The sequence below is a fragment of the Eutrigla gurnardus genome, assembly GCF_963514095.1.
Source record: "Eutrigla gurnardus genome assembly, chromosome: 23".
NCBI lineage: Eukaryota > Metazoa > Chordata > Actinopteri > Perciformes > Triglidae > Eutrigla > Eutrigla gurnardus.
The window spans coordinates 11,669,475-11,684,076 of NC_139934.1; the positions used below are offsets into that span (position 1 = coordinate 11,669,475).

General features: G+C 43.3%; 3 protein-coding genes across 4 annotated transcripts; 1 reads left to right on the forward strand and 2 right to left on the reverse strand.

Moving 5' to 3' along the window:
- The first annotated feature begins 2,963 nt into the window (after positions 1-2,963).
- naa38 (N-alpha-acetyltransferase 38, NatC auxiliary subunit) lies at positions 2,964-4,289 on the forward strand. Its single transcript, XM_084003679.1, has 3 exons — positions 2,964-3,084; positions 3,448-3,622; positions 3,855-4,289. Exons 1-3 carry the CDS (start codon positions 3,046-3,048, stop codon positions 3,977-3,979), a joined length of 339 nt encoding a protein of 112 aa, XP_083859805.1. The 5' UTR covers positions 2,964-3,045; the 3' UTR covers positions 3,980-4,289.
- Positions 4,290-4,675: 386 nt separating this feature from the next.
- Positions 4,676-9,984, reverse strand: dnajc3b (DnaJ (Hsp40) homolog, subfamily C, member 3b). 2 transcript variants are annotated; one of them, XR_014596648.1, is made up of 13 exons: positions 9,494-9,984; positions 8,727-8,837; positions 8,455-8,579; positions 8,282-8,356; positions 8,048-8,191; positions 7,745-7,926; positions 7,504-7,623; positions 7,267-7,372; positions 7,060-7,180; positions 6,687-6,825; positions 6,449-6,597; positions 5,610-6,269; positions 4,676-5,414 (listed from the first exon to the last, which is right to left on the reverse strand). XR_014596648.1 is itself a non-coding variant. In XM_084003678.1 (12 exons), the coding sequence occupies exons 1-12, from the start codon at positions 9,576-9,578 to the stop codon at positions 6,121-6,123; spliced, it is 1,506 nt and encodes a 501-aa protein (XP_083859804.1). In that variant the 5' UTR covers positions 9,579-9,984; the 3' UTR covers positions 4,676-6,120. The 2 variants fall into 2 exon arrangements, 1 of the variants encoding a protein (XP_083859804.1); XM_084003678.1 differs by having other exon boundaries at positions 4,676-6,269.
- A 693-nt stretch (positions 9,985-10,677) lies between these two features.
- On the reverse strand, positions 10,678-13,251 carry cldn15a (claudin 15a). The gene is made up of 5 exons (XM_084002799.1): positions 12,921-13,251; positions 12,587-12,751; positions 12,285-12,366; positions 12,091-12,198; positions 10,678-11,269 (listed from the first exon to the last, which is right to left on the reverse strand). Exons 1-5 carry the CDS (start codon positions 13,135-13,137, stop codon positions 11,173-11,175), a joined length of 669 nt encoding a protein of 222 aa, XP_083858925.1. The 5' UTR covers positions 13,138-13,251; the 3' UTR covers positions 10,678-11,172.
- Between the last annotated feature and the right edge of the window lie 1,351 nt (positions 13,252-14,602).

The following is a 14,602-nucleotide window of genomic DNA, read 5'->3' on the forward strand; positions in this document are numbered from 1 at the left end:
AGGTTCTTCCACAGTTCATTCTTGAACTTATAATAGTAGCCTGACGTAAAAAAGAAATCTTAACAAAACATCCAGTTATGAGGCGTTTCTAGAGTTTTTAGTTGCTTCAGAAGAAGACTATTGTTATTGTGGTAACGGCCCTTCACACTGAAGACAATTTGACTTCATTAAATTCCATTTAGCTACTTCATATTCAGGTTCATGGTGTCATGCACTGTGCTTTTCTTCCTTCCTGCCAAAATGTATTAAAAAAATTAATAAATAGAGACAGCAGGCAAACTCATTCCCTGATTTCCCCAAAAATGTCAAAGCATTTGATTTAAATCCTGAACAAATACAGTCAGTCAGAGTATTATCTACTTTATCTCCAGTCAATATCAAACAATAACATAATTAACACGTTTTCTTTAATATGTACAAACTATTTTTGAACACCATCATGTTGTGCAACAATCAATGACATAATCAGTTAATTGTAATAATGACAGCAACACTTAACGAGCAACTTAACGACTCGCTGCAAAAATGTGATGATTTGTTCTGTGTCTTCATTTCTAAGATATTCATTCAATTTAAACGCCATCGCAAACTGTTATCAATAATCCCGTATTGTACCCTTAAACAAACATAATTAAAACCACAGAAATACTCTTACAAATGTGTGAACCATCCCTAGATCAAAGACTTTCAAGGTATTTCTGCCTTTTCCCAACAAGAGACACCATCACATCATATTCTCCTGCATTCTGTCTGTGTTACTCTGCCACCTGCTGCTTTTTACACCAATAACTGGACATAATATAAACCAGCATTTCTATGCTGCAACAGGTGCTCATCCCGACGCTCCGGCCCCCCCACCATACCTGTGAGCGCCGAGGTGGCAGCTGTTCCCATGTTGGGCGGCTGCCTCACCCACAGCACCCACGTGTACGAGGTATTTGTAGCTTTGACTGTGCACGTGTCTCAATACGAGCCTCCAAAAAGCAAGGGCTCTCTCTCTCTCTTATGCTGCAGGCCCTGACACACTGCACTACTGTGCTGTGCCCCCCCTTCCCTCCCCCTCCCATGTCCATTTGGCAGGGAGACATGGCGAGGATGAGAGGGGAAAGCGCCTCCCCTGGGTGCTGCGCTGCAGCTAACCCAGATTTTATGCAGTGTGACACACAGTGGAAGACACCGGCCCCTGTGCTCCGTTCAGAGCTGAGCTGCCTGAACCGAGGCGACCCGAAGAGCTCATAACGCTGAAATAATGTCCATTTAGCAGCGGGGGGAGGGGTCAGGGAGGAAGAGTTAGCTTTACATATCACAGCAAAGCCTTTTACGTGACATATATTCTTCGTGTTAAGTCTTGCATGAGCCAGTTAATTGGTTCCAATTATGGCTCCTTCAGCCCCTTGAGACTCCAAGTTTAATTTGCTTTAGAATCTATTATTCCGTTTCCAGCGAGGTCTCAACCCTCCATCTCTGCAAAAAAAAAACTTTCTTATTGCCTGCAAAGTCCATCCATATACAGTACAGTGTTGGGAGTGCAAAAAGGCAACAACAACAATGTCTTTTAGGTCGTCTGTTCACACATCGGCATCTCCAAATACTGCTCGAAGGAGGATGGAAGCATGCTTCCAGAAATGTTTAAAATGTATTTATCTAAAAGTGGACAGCATTATTATCATGCGTATCATCCTTTCAGTTGTATCATACTTATAAAAATGATGCTGATTGTTTATTGAACTTGCACCCTTGCTCCTTATTCAGGTGAATTGGGGAGGATAAGGGAGGTCAGTGATGGAACAAGTAAATCAAAGACCTTTGAATAATATGAATTTGAATGTATACACAAATATTTGTGGGGGGTTTGGAGGGTATATATAATGTTATTTTATATGTAATATTTGTCATCTTGTACTTTTTTTTGTATGTTTCTATCTTATTTACCTTGGTTATGTGTCACAATGGTGTCTCACATGTTAGATAACAGATTACTGTAGATTACTAAATACATTTTACATGAAATCATGTTAGTCTAACTGGTACAGGGGGGTTGTAAATAGACATTGCTTTATTTGAAGGGGTCATGAGCCAAAAAGGTTTTAAACCCCTTTCAGAATGATTAAAAATGATGATGATGATTAAATATTGCTGAGTGGGAGTCAACAAAACAAAGAAAGGATGCAGGCTAGCATATTACTTGCCTCCAGCTGTAATAATGTGATGTCACGTTGTTGATTCTTATCTAAAACAGTCCCAGTTCATCCCAGGCTTCACCACAAGCTCTCCAGCAGCGCCATCGGAGTCACTGTGACTGCTGGGAGGAGGACGTGTGCAGAAAATATCAGCGGATCAATGTGGGTCGAAGCCTGAGGAAGAACCAAAAATACACTGGTGAATCAGGAGGAAAGCTTAGAAATATTCATCCACTGACTCGAATGATATTCATGTAAATAATATTATAGATCTTTTATTATATCTGTATTTTTTTTCTCAGTCAAGGATCACATATTATGTATTTCTTTTTTTTTTTTTCTTCTTCTTTTTTTCTTCACTTGTCCAGGAAGGATTTACAGTGTGTAATTGTTCAACACAGTAGGAGAAAAATTAAAAATCTGTATTTAATTTATTTTAATTTACTTTTTAAGGATTTAAAATGATGTTGTTTGGTCACACAACCAAAATAAAGGCTCCACATATTAAAAGAAAATGTCTTTTTTTTTAAAGAAAATTAACACAATTTCTCTCTCTTACAAAATGTGTACACGTTGAAGAAAAACGACTTATCCTTGTTAGCATGTGACACCTGTACCTGGACAGAAGCAGTAAATACGGAGTAAAGCTCATTATATTGAATGGTTTTTATAACAACAATAAACCACGTGTGCTGATTTGACATGTCCATGCTAAACCTCAATGTTATGTCACATTGTGCTCCTTCACTATCTTGTGTTGTTCCCTTTAAAAAAAAAAAAAAAACACCGGATGTGAAGTTTCCGGGTCAGCTGGTCCGTCAGAGAAATCGGTCCGTGAGCAAACGTAGGCGAAGAAGAAGGGGTTATGGCAACAATGATAGAGGAAAACGGTCCTTCGACTCATGTATGTTTATCTCTTTTTATTCTTTTATTGACTAAGTTGGTGTTTTACGTGAGTGGTCGCGTTGTTTGACGTGTCATAACGGAGAGAAAAACGGTTTACAGGAAACATACAATAGTCAGCTAACGTTAGCCGGGTGCTAACTGACTAGCCAATACAACTGTCACCTGTTAAACCATGTAGCGTTAAGGCTAACTCATTTAAATACGTGAACCCCAGCGTCTAAATGTCTAGCGTTATTTGCATTTATTGAATGCAGTCATTAATGATATAATAATCCCTATATAACAATATGTTTTGGTTTATCAGCTAACTCTAACGTTAAAGCCGGTGTTGATTTGGTCCGTTACCGTTTCCGTTCCCCAGGAGCAGTCTGAAGTGTCCTCGTCGTCCCGGGCCCGGCAGAAGCTAGAGGGGCTCCTGAACAAGAACATGAGGATCCGCATGACGGACGGACGGACCCTGGTCGGACTTTTCCTCTGCACGGACCGGGACTGCAACGTCATCCTGGGGTCGGCTCAGGAGTTCCTCAAATCCACAGGTGAGTCTTCCAGGTGCAGACCAGAAGAAGACAGACAGGCCCATCCCATCACGGGAAAAAACCCACTGACTGTCTGTCGTTATGGAGCTTACATTTACACAGTAGCAGCATGCATTCATATGCATTGCTTTGTTTTTGATGTGTCATTTTAAATTCTGATGGAAAATGAAAGAAATTTCATATCCTTTTAACGTTTTTGACCTAAATGGGCCTCCATCCTTTTTGTCTTTAGACACGTTCTCCCAGGGTGAACCCAGAGTCCTGGGCCTGGCCATGATCCCCGGTCACCACGTGGTATCCATTGAGGTGGAGGCAGACAGTCTGGAGGACGCACAAGGATTCGGAGGGAACCATTGATGAAGTCTGTTTGGACACCGCTCAGTGTGACGGTCTCTCAGTGAGACAGCTGTGTGGCTGAGAGGGAGTGGACATCTTGGTGTGGAGGATTTGATCCTTCCCCTCTGTAGATGCAGACACTGAACTCCTGTGTCAACATTCTGGATTTATCCATTCACACTACGCTCGGTGATGCCTCCATTAGTCTGCCACGCGTGTATGAGGAGGTGTGGGTGAACAGCAGCTACAAGGATGTGTGGGGGGGATGGTGTTTTCAGTGTACAGTAAACCTCTTGTTTCATGTTGTTTTAAAATACATTGCTGTATTTGAGTCTTTGTGTTTGATTATCAGACAAGTGTGTGTGTCGGTCTATTTACAGGTCCACTGTAGTAAACTGAAGACTAGGCATTTTGAAAATAAAACAATTCTGAAGGTAGACAGAAGTTACCAGTAATTGTGGGAAATGTAGGCTCCACATTTTGACAAAAAAGACTAATCAAAATCAATTTTTATCCTTTTGTTTTTTAAACTACAACATAAGTCTGTTAATGCTATGAGTGCAATGCTAAATCGGAGTATTAAGGAAGGTGGAAAGTATTTTAAATTGTTGGTCAAATATCCGAAGAACATTATTTCAACGCTTAAACAAGCAAAAAAAGCGTGTACCTGCAGGGGGCGCTGTTCTGTAGCTGTGGATTATGAAATTAGGACAAAAATTAAGATCATTTCAGTATTTTAATACTCTTGAGCATGTCAACTGATTCAGTTTGGCAACAGTAAAATCGATGCCCTAGCAACAGAAAACCCTAAAAAGAAAAACCCAGGAACAAAACCGCCCCACTCAGTCGACTTAAATACAAAGCGGGTCACATTTGGTTCATACAGAGGACAGGATTCAAAACCGTTACAGTCACTGCAGCTTTACGCCATTATGGAGAAAATAACTTAAAAGTCTTCAAAAGAATGTCGTCTGACTTCATGTTTGCGTCTGATTCCTGGAGCCTCGTTTACAAAGTCGCCTGTTAGATGATTCCATACACTGTTAATTAATTACATAAAACATGTGGCAGACCAGTAACTCACGGCTCCAGCCCAGAATAACATTAAAAATGTGCATTTTTCTGTACGACCTTTTTATGAACGAGGCTCTCGTAACCACTGAAGACACACTCGGTTTGTAAAGAGGCTCTTTTAAAAGGACTGCAGTAACGTTTCAGGAGTGGAGACGATGTGGAGTGTTTTTTTGTTTTCAAACAAAAAGGCTAAAAGTGCAGGTTTCTCAAAGACGTGCTTTGAAACGAGTGAAAAGGAAACGAGTCTCGTCTCAGTCATCAATTGTTACACGTTTGTCCAGAATATCCAACTTTTTTTTGGGTGAATATTATATTAAATGTGAGTTTTAACCAAGTTGTCATTGCAAGTTACATCCGTCGTGTTTGAAGCTGGATATGTAGCCTGTTGAAGACGCAATAAAATACAGAATTCACACATTATTCCAATTAGATAACTGCTATAAACAAAAAAAACAAGATTATTTAAATTAAAATCAAAGACAATCACGGAGCGCCACTGATTTAAGATCCATAGGATTTCAAAACTTAAAAACACCCACAAGTTTCCTTTAATAGTGCTGAAGTCTCGCCTACTTACCAGAAATGTACAAAACGCGTCCCGATGCCTTGATGTATAAAAATCCTGGGTTCTCCAGTTCAGAGAAGGTTTGACATGGTCAAAAATATAGACCGAGATCAGCAGACATGTAGTTCCTTTAAAGAATACTGCAGCAGAAATCAACACACCGACTGTCCTATGTAATGTCCAAGCAGCTACTGCGTTTAAGAGTCTCTTGATAAACGGTCAAAGAATGGCACAAAGAAAGAAAGGAGTAATAAGAGCGGATGACCCGAATGTCCACATCGACCTTTCCCTTCCTAAGGATCTCAAGTAGTCACAGGTGGATCCTTAGTTTGAGTGGGAAGATGTCCAGGGTTTTCTTCTTCTTCGCTGTACAGCTCGAGCCTCCGCTGCGTTAAAAATCAAAAGTTCAAGTAACCGACAAAACTGTCCAAGTTCTGAGGAAGACTTCTCCGCAAATCCTCCGCTCTTCTTCCCAAATGTCCCCCTCCCTCCCTCCCCCCTCATGTTCGACACGTCCTCCTCTCTAGTTGTGTTGGAACTTGAAGTGGAAGCTGCCGCCAGACTCGAAGGGGTTGAAGTGATAAGGCCAGCCCTGTCCTCCACCTCCGCCCCCACCTTGCTGGTTTTCCGGGTCCAGGGGATCCTCACCCGCGTCAAACTTCTGCCTCATTTCTGGAAAGATGATAGATGATGATTATGTGACATTGATCTCTTTGTAATGGCTGGTTTGTCTATTCAAGATTATGACGTGAAAATGATCAGGAGTGAATTAACACACAAATGGTCTCGTCTCTGCATCCGTAGCTACTAAATGCCTAAAACGAGAAGGTAACAGCCATCTGATCTCTGACCTGGGTCAGTGAGGACCTCCTTAGCCGATGCGATATCGATAAACCTCTTCTCCGCTTCCTTCTTCTCAGTCTCGGACTGGAAGTTGTCGGGGTGCCACTGCTGCGCCAGCTTCCTGTACGCCTTGATGATTTCCTGCTTGTTCGCGTTCCTGACGGAAACAACGTGCGTGTGAGTTAAGTAGAGCGATCGGTTTGATCAAATTTTGATCAAAACGCTGGTTGTAACACAGCTGCTTACCTGCCCACGCCGAGGATCTTGTAGTAGTCCCTCTTTCGAGAGACTTTGAGCATCTTCTGTGCTCGTTCCAGTCCTTCTTTGAGATCGACGCGGTCGCCTTCGCTGTCAAACTCCCTGGCCTCTACGTAGTCCTCCACGGCTGAAAAACACATATTTAAAAAGACATTTAAAACAATGTCTAATGTCTACCACCGTTTATGCTGTTATTGTAGCTTGAAAACAAATACATTTAAAATGTATTTCCTTTTTACGAGTCTATAAAATGACATAATTGGGAAGATGGAAGTAGAAAGACACTAATCATCTTAAACCACGGACAACCTGCTACTAATACACAACGATGCATACATTATGACTGCCTCCTTCCCATTACCTTTCTCGTACTCCTGGTTGAGGATGTACGCCTCGGCCCGGTCCCGGAGGACGTTGGCGTTGCGGGGGTCTCTCTGGTGAGCCTCCGAACACACGTCTATGGCCTCCTGAGCCAAGTTAACCTGGGGTTGACAGAGAGATGATGTGTTGAGCGCTGGTTTGATGCCAAAAAGTCAGTCTGAACTCACAACTCACACGTGTCTCTCACCTTGACGAGGCAGAAGCAGATCCTCTCTTTGGCCAGGTTGGTGTACTGAGGGACCGTCGGCTCCGTCTTCATCACGGACTCATACTTATGAATGGCATCCTGATACCTAAGTGAGTGCACAGAATTATAATTTATCTTAAGAATTCAGAGTGGCTGACTCCGTGTCAACCCTGCATATTCACATCTTTTTGATAAAATGTTCCTAAGAGGATCATGATTTAAGGAGGGGAAATGTACCTGTCCTGCTGAATCAGCTCTTCTGCCGAGTCCAGCTGCTTGCTGAGCTTTTTCACCTGCTTGTAGTGGCTGAAACACTCTTTGTCATCCTGGTCCAGCTTCAGACACTCTCTGATGTGACTGCACAGAAACACACAAGCGAGACGGAGACGTTTTGACTGCCGTCGAGATGAAAATCAGCCTGATTTGCATGACTCGGCGAGCTAAAGCGACGTAGTTTATTCCAGCGTTAAAGGCTCACTTGAGGGACTCGTGGTGATCTCCGAGGCCGTAGTGCAGCAGGCTGAGCTTCAGGAAGGCGGCGCGGTTGTCGTTGCGCAGCCTGGTGGTCGGCGTCAGATCCTGGATGGCTTTCTGCGGGTCTCCCAGCCGGATGTAACATTCTGCACGAAGCTCACGCGACTCCGGGTCCCAAGGAGAGATCTGAACAGAGACGGCGGAGGCAAGAATGACATTAACGTAAAAGAAAAAGGACATATGATGTTAAATAAACCTTGCATTGCAACAGTGTTATTTCAGGAGATCCTTCCCAGAGCGGACGTACCTCAACGACTCTCTCCAGCAGGCTGATGGTCGCGCCATAGTCCCCTTGGTGGTACGCAGCATGGGCCTCCTCCTGCAGCTCCTCCAGTTCATTGGCTCTCATCAGCTGGTCCTGAGCTTCTTCATGGTCTGGGGAGCGCTGCAGCTAAAAGAAGAAAAACGGATCCATTGTTCTGCTTTTTTCCAGGTAAAACAGTGAAAAGGACAGAAGCAGTGATACATGACTGAAACCTACCACTGCTTCAAAGTCCTCTCTGGCCTCCTGTGTGCTCCCCTGCTTTAACAGGATGTTCCCTCTCTGCAACCTGGCCTGAACATGCAGGAACATAAAAAGAGGTGAGATGACAAAAGAAAGACTCAAGAGGAAACAAAATGCACGTTTTTCTGGTTGTGATCGGGTGAACCTACAGCCAGGAAGTCGGGCTTGAGCTGGATGGCTTTGGTTAAGTCTGGCAGGGCGGATTTGGATTTCCCCATAGCCAGGAACACTGCAGCGCGCTTGTAGTAGGTCAGGTAGTTCTTAGAGTCCCCCTCTGTGAAATGTCAACAACACCAGCATTTCTATTTTGTCAAAGTCATCAGTCTCTATGATCAAAAACAAATTTCCAGAGCTGAAGGCGTCCTCTGGAGCACTGGAAATGTCAGCCGGTGTAAATGTGTGTCAGCGAGTGTCGCCTTACCCACAGCCGAGTGGTAGTGGGACAGCGCTTCGGCCAGCTGACCGGCGGCCAGAAGCTTGCGGCCCATCTCCAAGTGGTGCTCGATCTCGACGTGAGTCGCCCCCAAGACACCTGTAACGCAAGACGGGCCGATGAGCTGGCTGGAAACGGATCGTCCCACAAGGAGACAGCAACAACGTTATAACAGCAGACCACGCCGAAGCTTCAATTTGGTTACACTCAAGCTACACCTGTTCAGGGTTTATCATCCTTACAGCTCATTGAGGGAATAAGTCATGAATAAATATTACTTGATTTAGGCAAATGAGGTGTAGACTAAATGTTTTTTATCTTGAAAACAAAATATAGTTAATCCTAAATTGCCTAAATGCCATGATATAACATGGCATACTGCACTCCATGATATAGGGCTGAAATTATTCGTCAATTGGCAAAAATAAATGAAAAAAATAGGCCAAACATTCCCTTTCCTGCTTTTTTTTGTTTTATATTATTGTTGGGCTGTTGATTGGACAATACAAGTACTTTGAAGACGTCACACTAATACTGCATATTTGTATTTAAGGTGTGAACAGGTATCGTGTTTGCTATGCTTATAATAATGAAGGTGTGGAGTGAAGGGAGAGGAGAGCCTGTAACACCCGGCTACGCCTACCGTTCATACACACACCGTAACCTAAGTGAGCTGACATTTAACGGCAGTTTAACGCGTAAAGAGACGTTTATAAACGCGCGGGACCCGTATGTAAAGGTGACGGCAGCCTTACCGTCCAGCTGGATGTCCAGGATGACACACAGCAGTGACAGGGAGCACAGGACCCCGCTGAGTCCCGTCCGCCGACACGACTCCATCACTCGGGTTTACTCACACTCTCACACCGGAACCGGCGAACTTAACGGCTCTCCTTTCACGTCGGGCGGAAATGCCGGTTTGTGTCATTGAACCGGTGATATTTCTGAAGAAACCTTCATCGTTTCGCCCCACACACACACACACACTCTCTCTCTCTGCCAGTCCACAGGAACAACTACGACGGTGTATTTACGGTCCCGGTGTGACAGTGTTCCGTGTAGAAATGAGGCACGCCGCTAAATGGTTCCCCCTAAAAACGTTAACGCGATTTAACAGCAGTTCCCCCACCTTAACGGGGACTCGGCGGCCTCCGCTTGAACTTAAGACGAGTTCACGTAACGTGACGGCGGAGGAGTCGAACAGCTGACAGTGCGTGACACTTTGGGTGCGCGAGCCCTTTCTGCTCTCTGATACGGTGGCCCCCTCCCTTTCGTCCCTACATTTCCGCAGTTGGTCCACGCGCGCAGCACATCCGGGTTCGCCTGGGAACGTGGGCTGCGCTCATTGGAGAGGCTATTTTAACGCTCGTCCCCGCGTGGGGCCGGGCGGGCGGCGCGTCCTGTAACCGAGCAGCGGGCAGGCGTAAACAACCGGGGCTCAAGTGGAAGACAACGAAAGTTAACTCACTCTACGTGGCTCTGACGGCGTTATTTTAATAGATATGATCATCTCATAATAATGGGATGAATTGTCATAATTATTTATCAGATCTTTATGATTTAGAGCCTTTTAAGACAATGTAACTGGTGATAATACTATATTTTATTTTATTTATTCATTTTTAAAGCCTTTTAAAAAACAACTTGTTTGTCTAATATGCCTATAGGAGGGCATATCTCAGTATGACTGAGCATCCTATAGTTATGTGACATTTCTCATACAGTCTATACCGTATATAATTTTGTAATTTTGGGTTGAATAGCACATGAGTCCTTGATTACATTTCTTTTAATGTGCAACATAAGTCAGATAATTTATTCTAATTATATCATATAATAATTAAGTTTGCTATTATTTGAGAGAAAGTGAGAAGAGAGAAAAATACAGTATTAACTACAGGAATAGAGTCAAGCAGAAATGTATTGCATAACATATTTTATTGTGCACTATCGTAAAAAACAAAACAAAATAAAGACAACTTGTCCTCACCCTCTTACACAAGCACTATCTATACAACTGTACAAAACAACACACAGATATCTGGATTATCACGGTTTTGACCTTCCCCTTTACAAATGTCTGGAAACAGATGATCAAATGATTGGATTGGATTCTGACTGAATATAAGTGACGGCATGTCTTTGTGCTAAACATAAATAGAATCATTGCGAGCATACAGTACGTCCGTGTGGTGATAAGGTGATGAGAAGCTTTGCTTTTTACAACTTTTACAACTTCGACATCATCATTTCAATGCTGTCGTTTTTTACAGAATACACACTTGATGTTGTGACTATTTACAGTTCAGCGGTGCTGTGTTTCTTCATGTTGGACCTTTAGCTTTTGCACTGGGACAAAAAGCTCCACGTGAAGTGTAAAAGCCGAACACATTTCTCTCTTCTTTTTGTGACAAAGTTCTGTTTTTCATGTCGTTCAAACGTAAGCATTTCGGCCGTAGGTGCTGGCAGCCACGCTTCTGGTCGGTGCCGCTCCAGAATAAACGGTTCCCCTGGTTTGATAAGGCAACGGGCTGCAAAACAAGATGGTTGAACAGAAGCATGAGTCACTGACAGGGGAGGCGGCACGATGCCACGACGCCCAAACTGAAGCAGCTGAATGGAATGCGGCCATCATTCATTTTGTCATTTACACCCAATCTTTTCCTGTGTGTGTGAAATTATTAGATTATTATCTAAGATTATTGGAAGGCGGTGTTAAAATTGTGTGCAGTTAATTGTTTTGTGCACTGTCACACCTGTCCTGTCTATCTTTTTCATCCAGCCACTGGGGGCGCCAAAGTGCATCCTTTTCATTTTCACCCCTGCCTATTTGTGTCATGTGTCTCTGCACGCCACAACTATTTAAAACATAGGAGACTGACTGAGTCAGAGGATCACGACTAATCAATTAACACCCTGATTTATATTCCACTTTGTTACAACATCATTCAACTTTCAATAATGACACTTAATGGCCATTAAAATAGAGCCCAAATAAAACTTTCCAGAGGTCAGAAACGAGTGCACTCAGATCAGCTCCTATTACATCCCACTGGTGAATTAATACAGTTTGCCACAAGAGGGCGCCAGAGCACAATATTTTTCTTAATGTTTTTTCAATTTGCTTTTATGATCCATCTCTTTAACCTCAGATTAAATATTGTTTCCCCTTCATGTCACTATAAAAAAATTAAAAATCACTTCCAGACTTTTACATCTAGTGTATGGAGGAACTTGAGAGCACTGCAAAAGGCAATTCATACATCGTTACAATCAGTAGCTCCATCAATAAATGAACGGGTTCCCTGTGTTGGCAGATGGAAAGGGATCAAACGCTTAGAATTGAACTCACTATTTTTCCTCCGTGCCCATTTTGCAGGAGCAGGTGAGACAGGCTCCTCCAGCGATGGCGAGCACAGCGGAGCACCAGCCGATGTAAAGCCCTTCTCCTATTTCATATCTGTAACACACAACAGAGCATCAGTCAGAGCACGTGAGCTTCATGTGAGGACTTTTCGAATGACCTCCTTTCCACCTCCTTCTTACCTGATCCCGGGATAAAAAGGATCGTAGAATTCCTGAGTGATATTGAAGGCATACCAGGAAATTGCGACCATTGTGCAAATACCTTTTGATGGAAGAAAAAATAGGCTTTAATCGTTGGGGAAGCAGCAGAGAATTCCAAATAGTTACACAGAGTCCAAAGTCTTAGGACAATAAAACTGGATTCATCATTTGTCACATTGTGAAGCTCATCCATCTATTTATATGGAAAGTTTTCTCAACATTTGACTCTATCTCTCTTAAAATATACACATTAAATGTAACTTTTCTCATCTTTTTTTCACCTTGAAGTATGAAAAGCACTCCAGCGGTGCCGGCAATCCTCCCTTTGAGAACATAGTTTTCCCCTCCAGCCTTCGAACACTGCACTCCTATCAGGGCCGCCACCAGCCCGAAGCTGCCGAACACTATCGATGTGATCATCAAGGCACGAGACGCTTGGATGTAACCTGAACAGAGTGCGAAGAAACAAAAACACCTGCTGATTTCACGACCTTTGACTTTTCAGGACTCGTGAGATAACGGTTTGTCTAAACAACAAAAAAACAACAACCAAATTGTCCTTTAACACCTTGGAAATCATATTTTTGCAATAAGAAGATCTTTTTTTCAGCGTACCGCTCAAGGCCAGCAGCGAGGGGAACTCCCTGCAGTTGTGCACCCCGGTCGAGTCGGTCGCACACGACATCCACAGGTTCTCGTAGACGGTGGAGGTGGTGATGACGTTGCCGTCCACGGTGGAGGTCCTCCAGTAGCGGTTCGGCAGGGTGACCCCCACCATCACCCAGGCGATGAACCCCAGCACCAAAGCCACTACTTCCACAATTGGATCCATGACCCCTCCTTGGTTCCGTCGAGGCAAAAGTATATCCTGGTCTCGAGTTTTGGAAATCGAAAAATATGATTTTATATGATTAATGGAAATATGTGAGAGTGTATCTGTGTTGTGTCCGTCTGGTCACCGTGAGAAGAGTAGAGCTCAACACATGTATAATGATTTATATGACTTGCTTTCTCTCCTCCCTGCTTCCCTCCCCTCACACACACACACACACACACACACACACACACAAACACACACACACACACACACACACACACACACACACGGAAACACAAACACAAACACACACACACACACACACACACGCACACACACACACACACACACACACACACACACAAACACACACACACACACACACACACACACGGAAACACAAACACACACACAAACACACACACACACACACACACACGGAAACACTCTATCTTCCCTTTCATATTTTACACCCCTGAAACTGAACAGGTGTTTATCAGCTCACTCTCAGGGTCCAATGGTCATCCGTCTCGTGTTAATGACACGGCACTCTTAATGTTTATTAGACATTTTCCGGCACGTGCAGAGCATTTTTTTTATGCTGGTGTTCTTAAATGCATTGTGGAAGAAAATTATTGTATATATGAACATGTGAGTGTCATCGTTTCTGTATTATTTGTCCGCCGTCTGTTTAGTTTTTGAGAGTCCTTCAGATAAAATGAGGTCATAGATATTCCTGACTTGAGGGATTACACACACAATATTGTTTTGCTTCCTGAAGATTATACATGTGTGAAAGTGTGTGAACGTCCTGTTACTTTGAGGGTTTTGGTGTCGCTGCACCAAGATATGCTCTGGACAGAACTGTCATTCTAAACACATCGCTCAGCAAGTTATTCTTTTATTCAGATAAGTGGAGATAGACGCGATGTATTTATCACTTTGTTTTGAAAATCTGTGAACAGTGCATAACGTAATTTAAAAACAGACCGTTGTCGACTTTCTTGGTTGCCTATAACAACCTGTGGATGGATATGTTTTTTTTTTTTCAAGCTTGCTGTTTGCAAAGTATTTTCTCAGCTAACGTTACGAATCAACCAAACACCAGGCGGTTTAGCTAAGTTCCAGCTAGCCGGCTATCCTTAGCTTACTTGCTCACCAATGTTAACACCATCTAACGTGATCCGTGATAACTTACGTCATGACGTACGGTGTTGAATTTGGGCAACAGTAAAAAGCAACTAGCTAACTGTGAATTTAGCTAAAAGGTTAGCTAGCTAGCTGGAACGTATCTATGCGACCTTGCTCCGCTGCGTAGCGCTAGGTGACATTAGCATCATACAGGAACACTACAGACAGTAAGATGACTCTAAATATGATACGACTGTGATGTCACATTACTGTTTCGGCCGATGCTCGCTCACCTACTGCAGTTCCCTTAACGGCCACCGGGGTCATTAATAACAAGGATTTCCTGAAA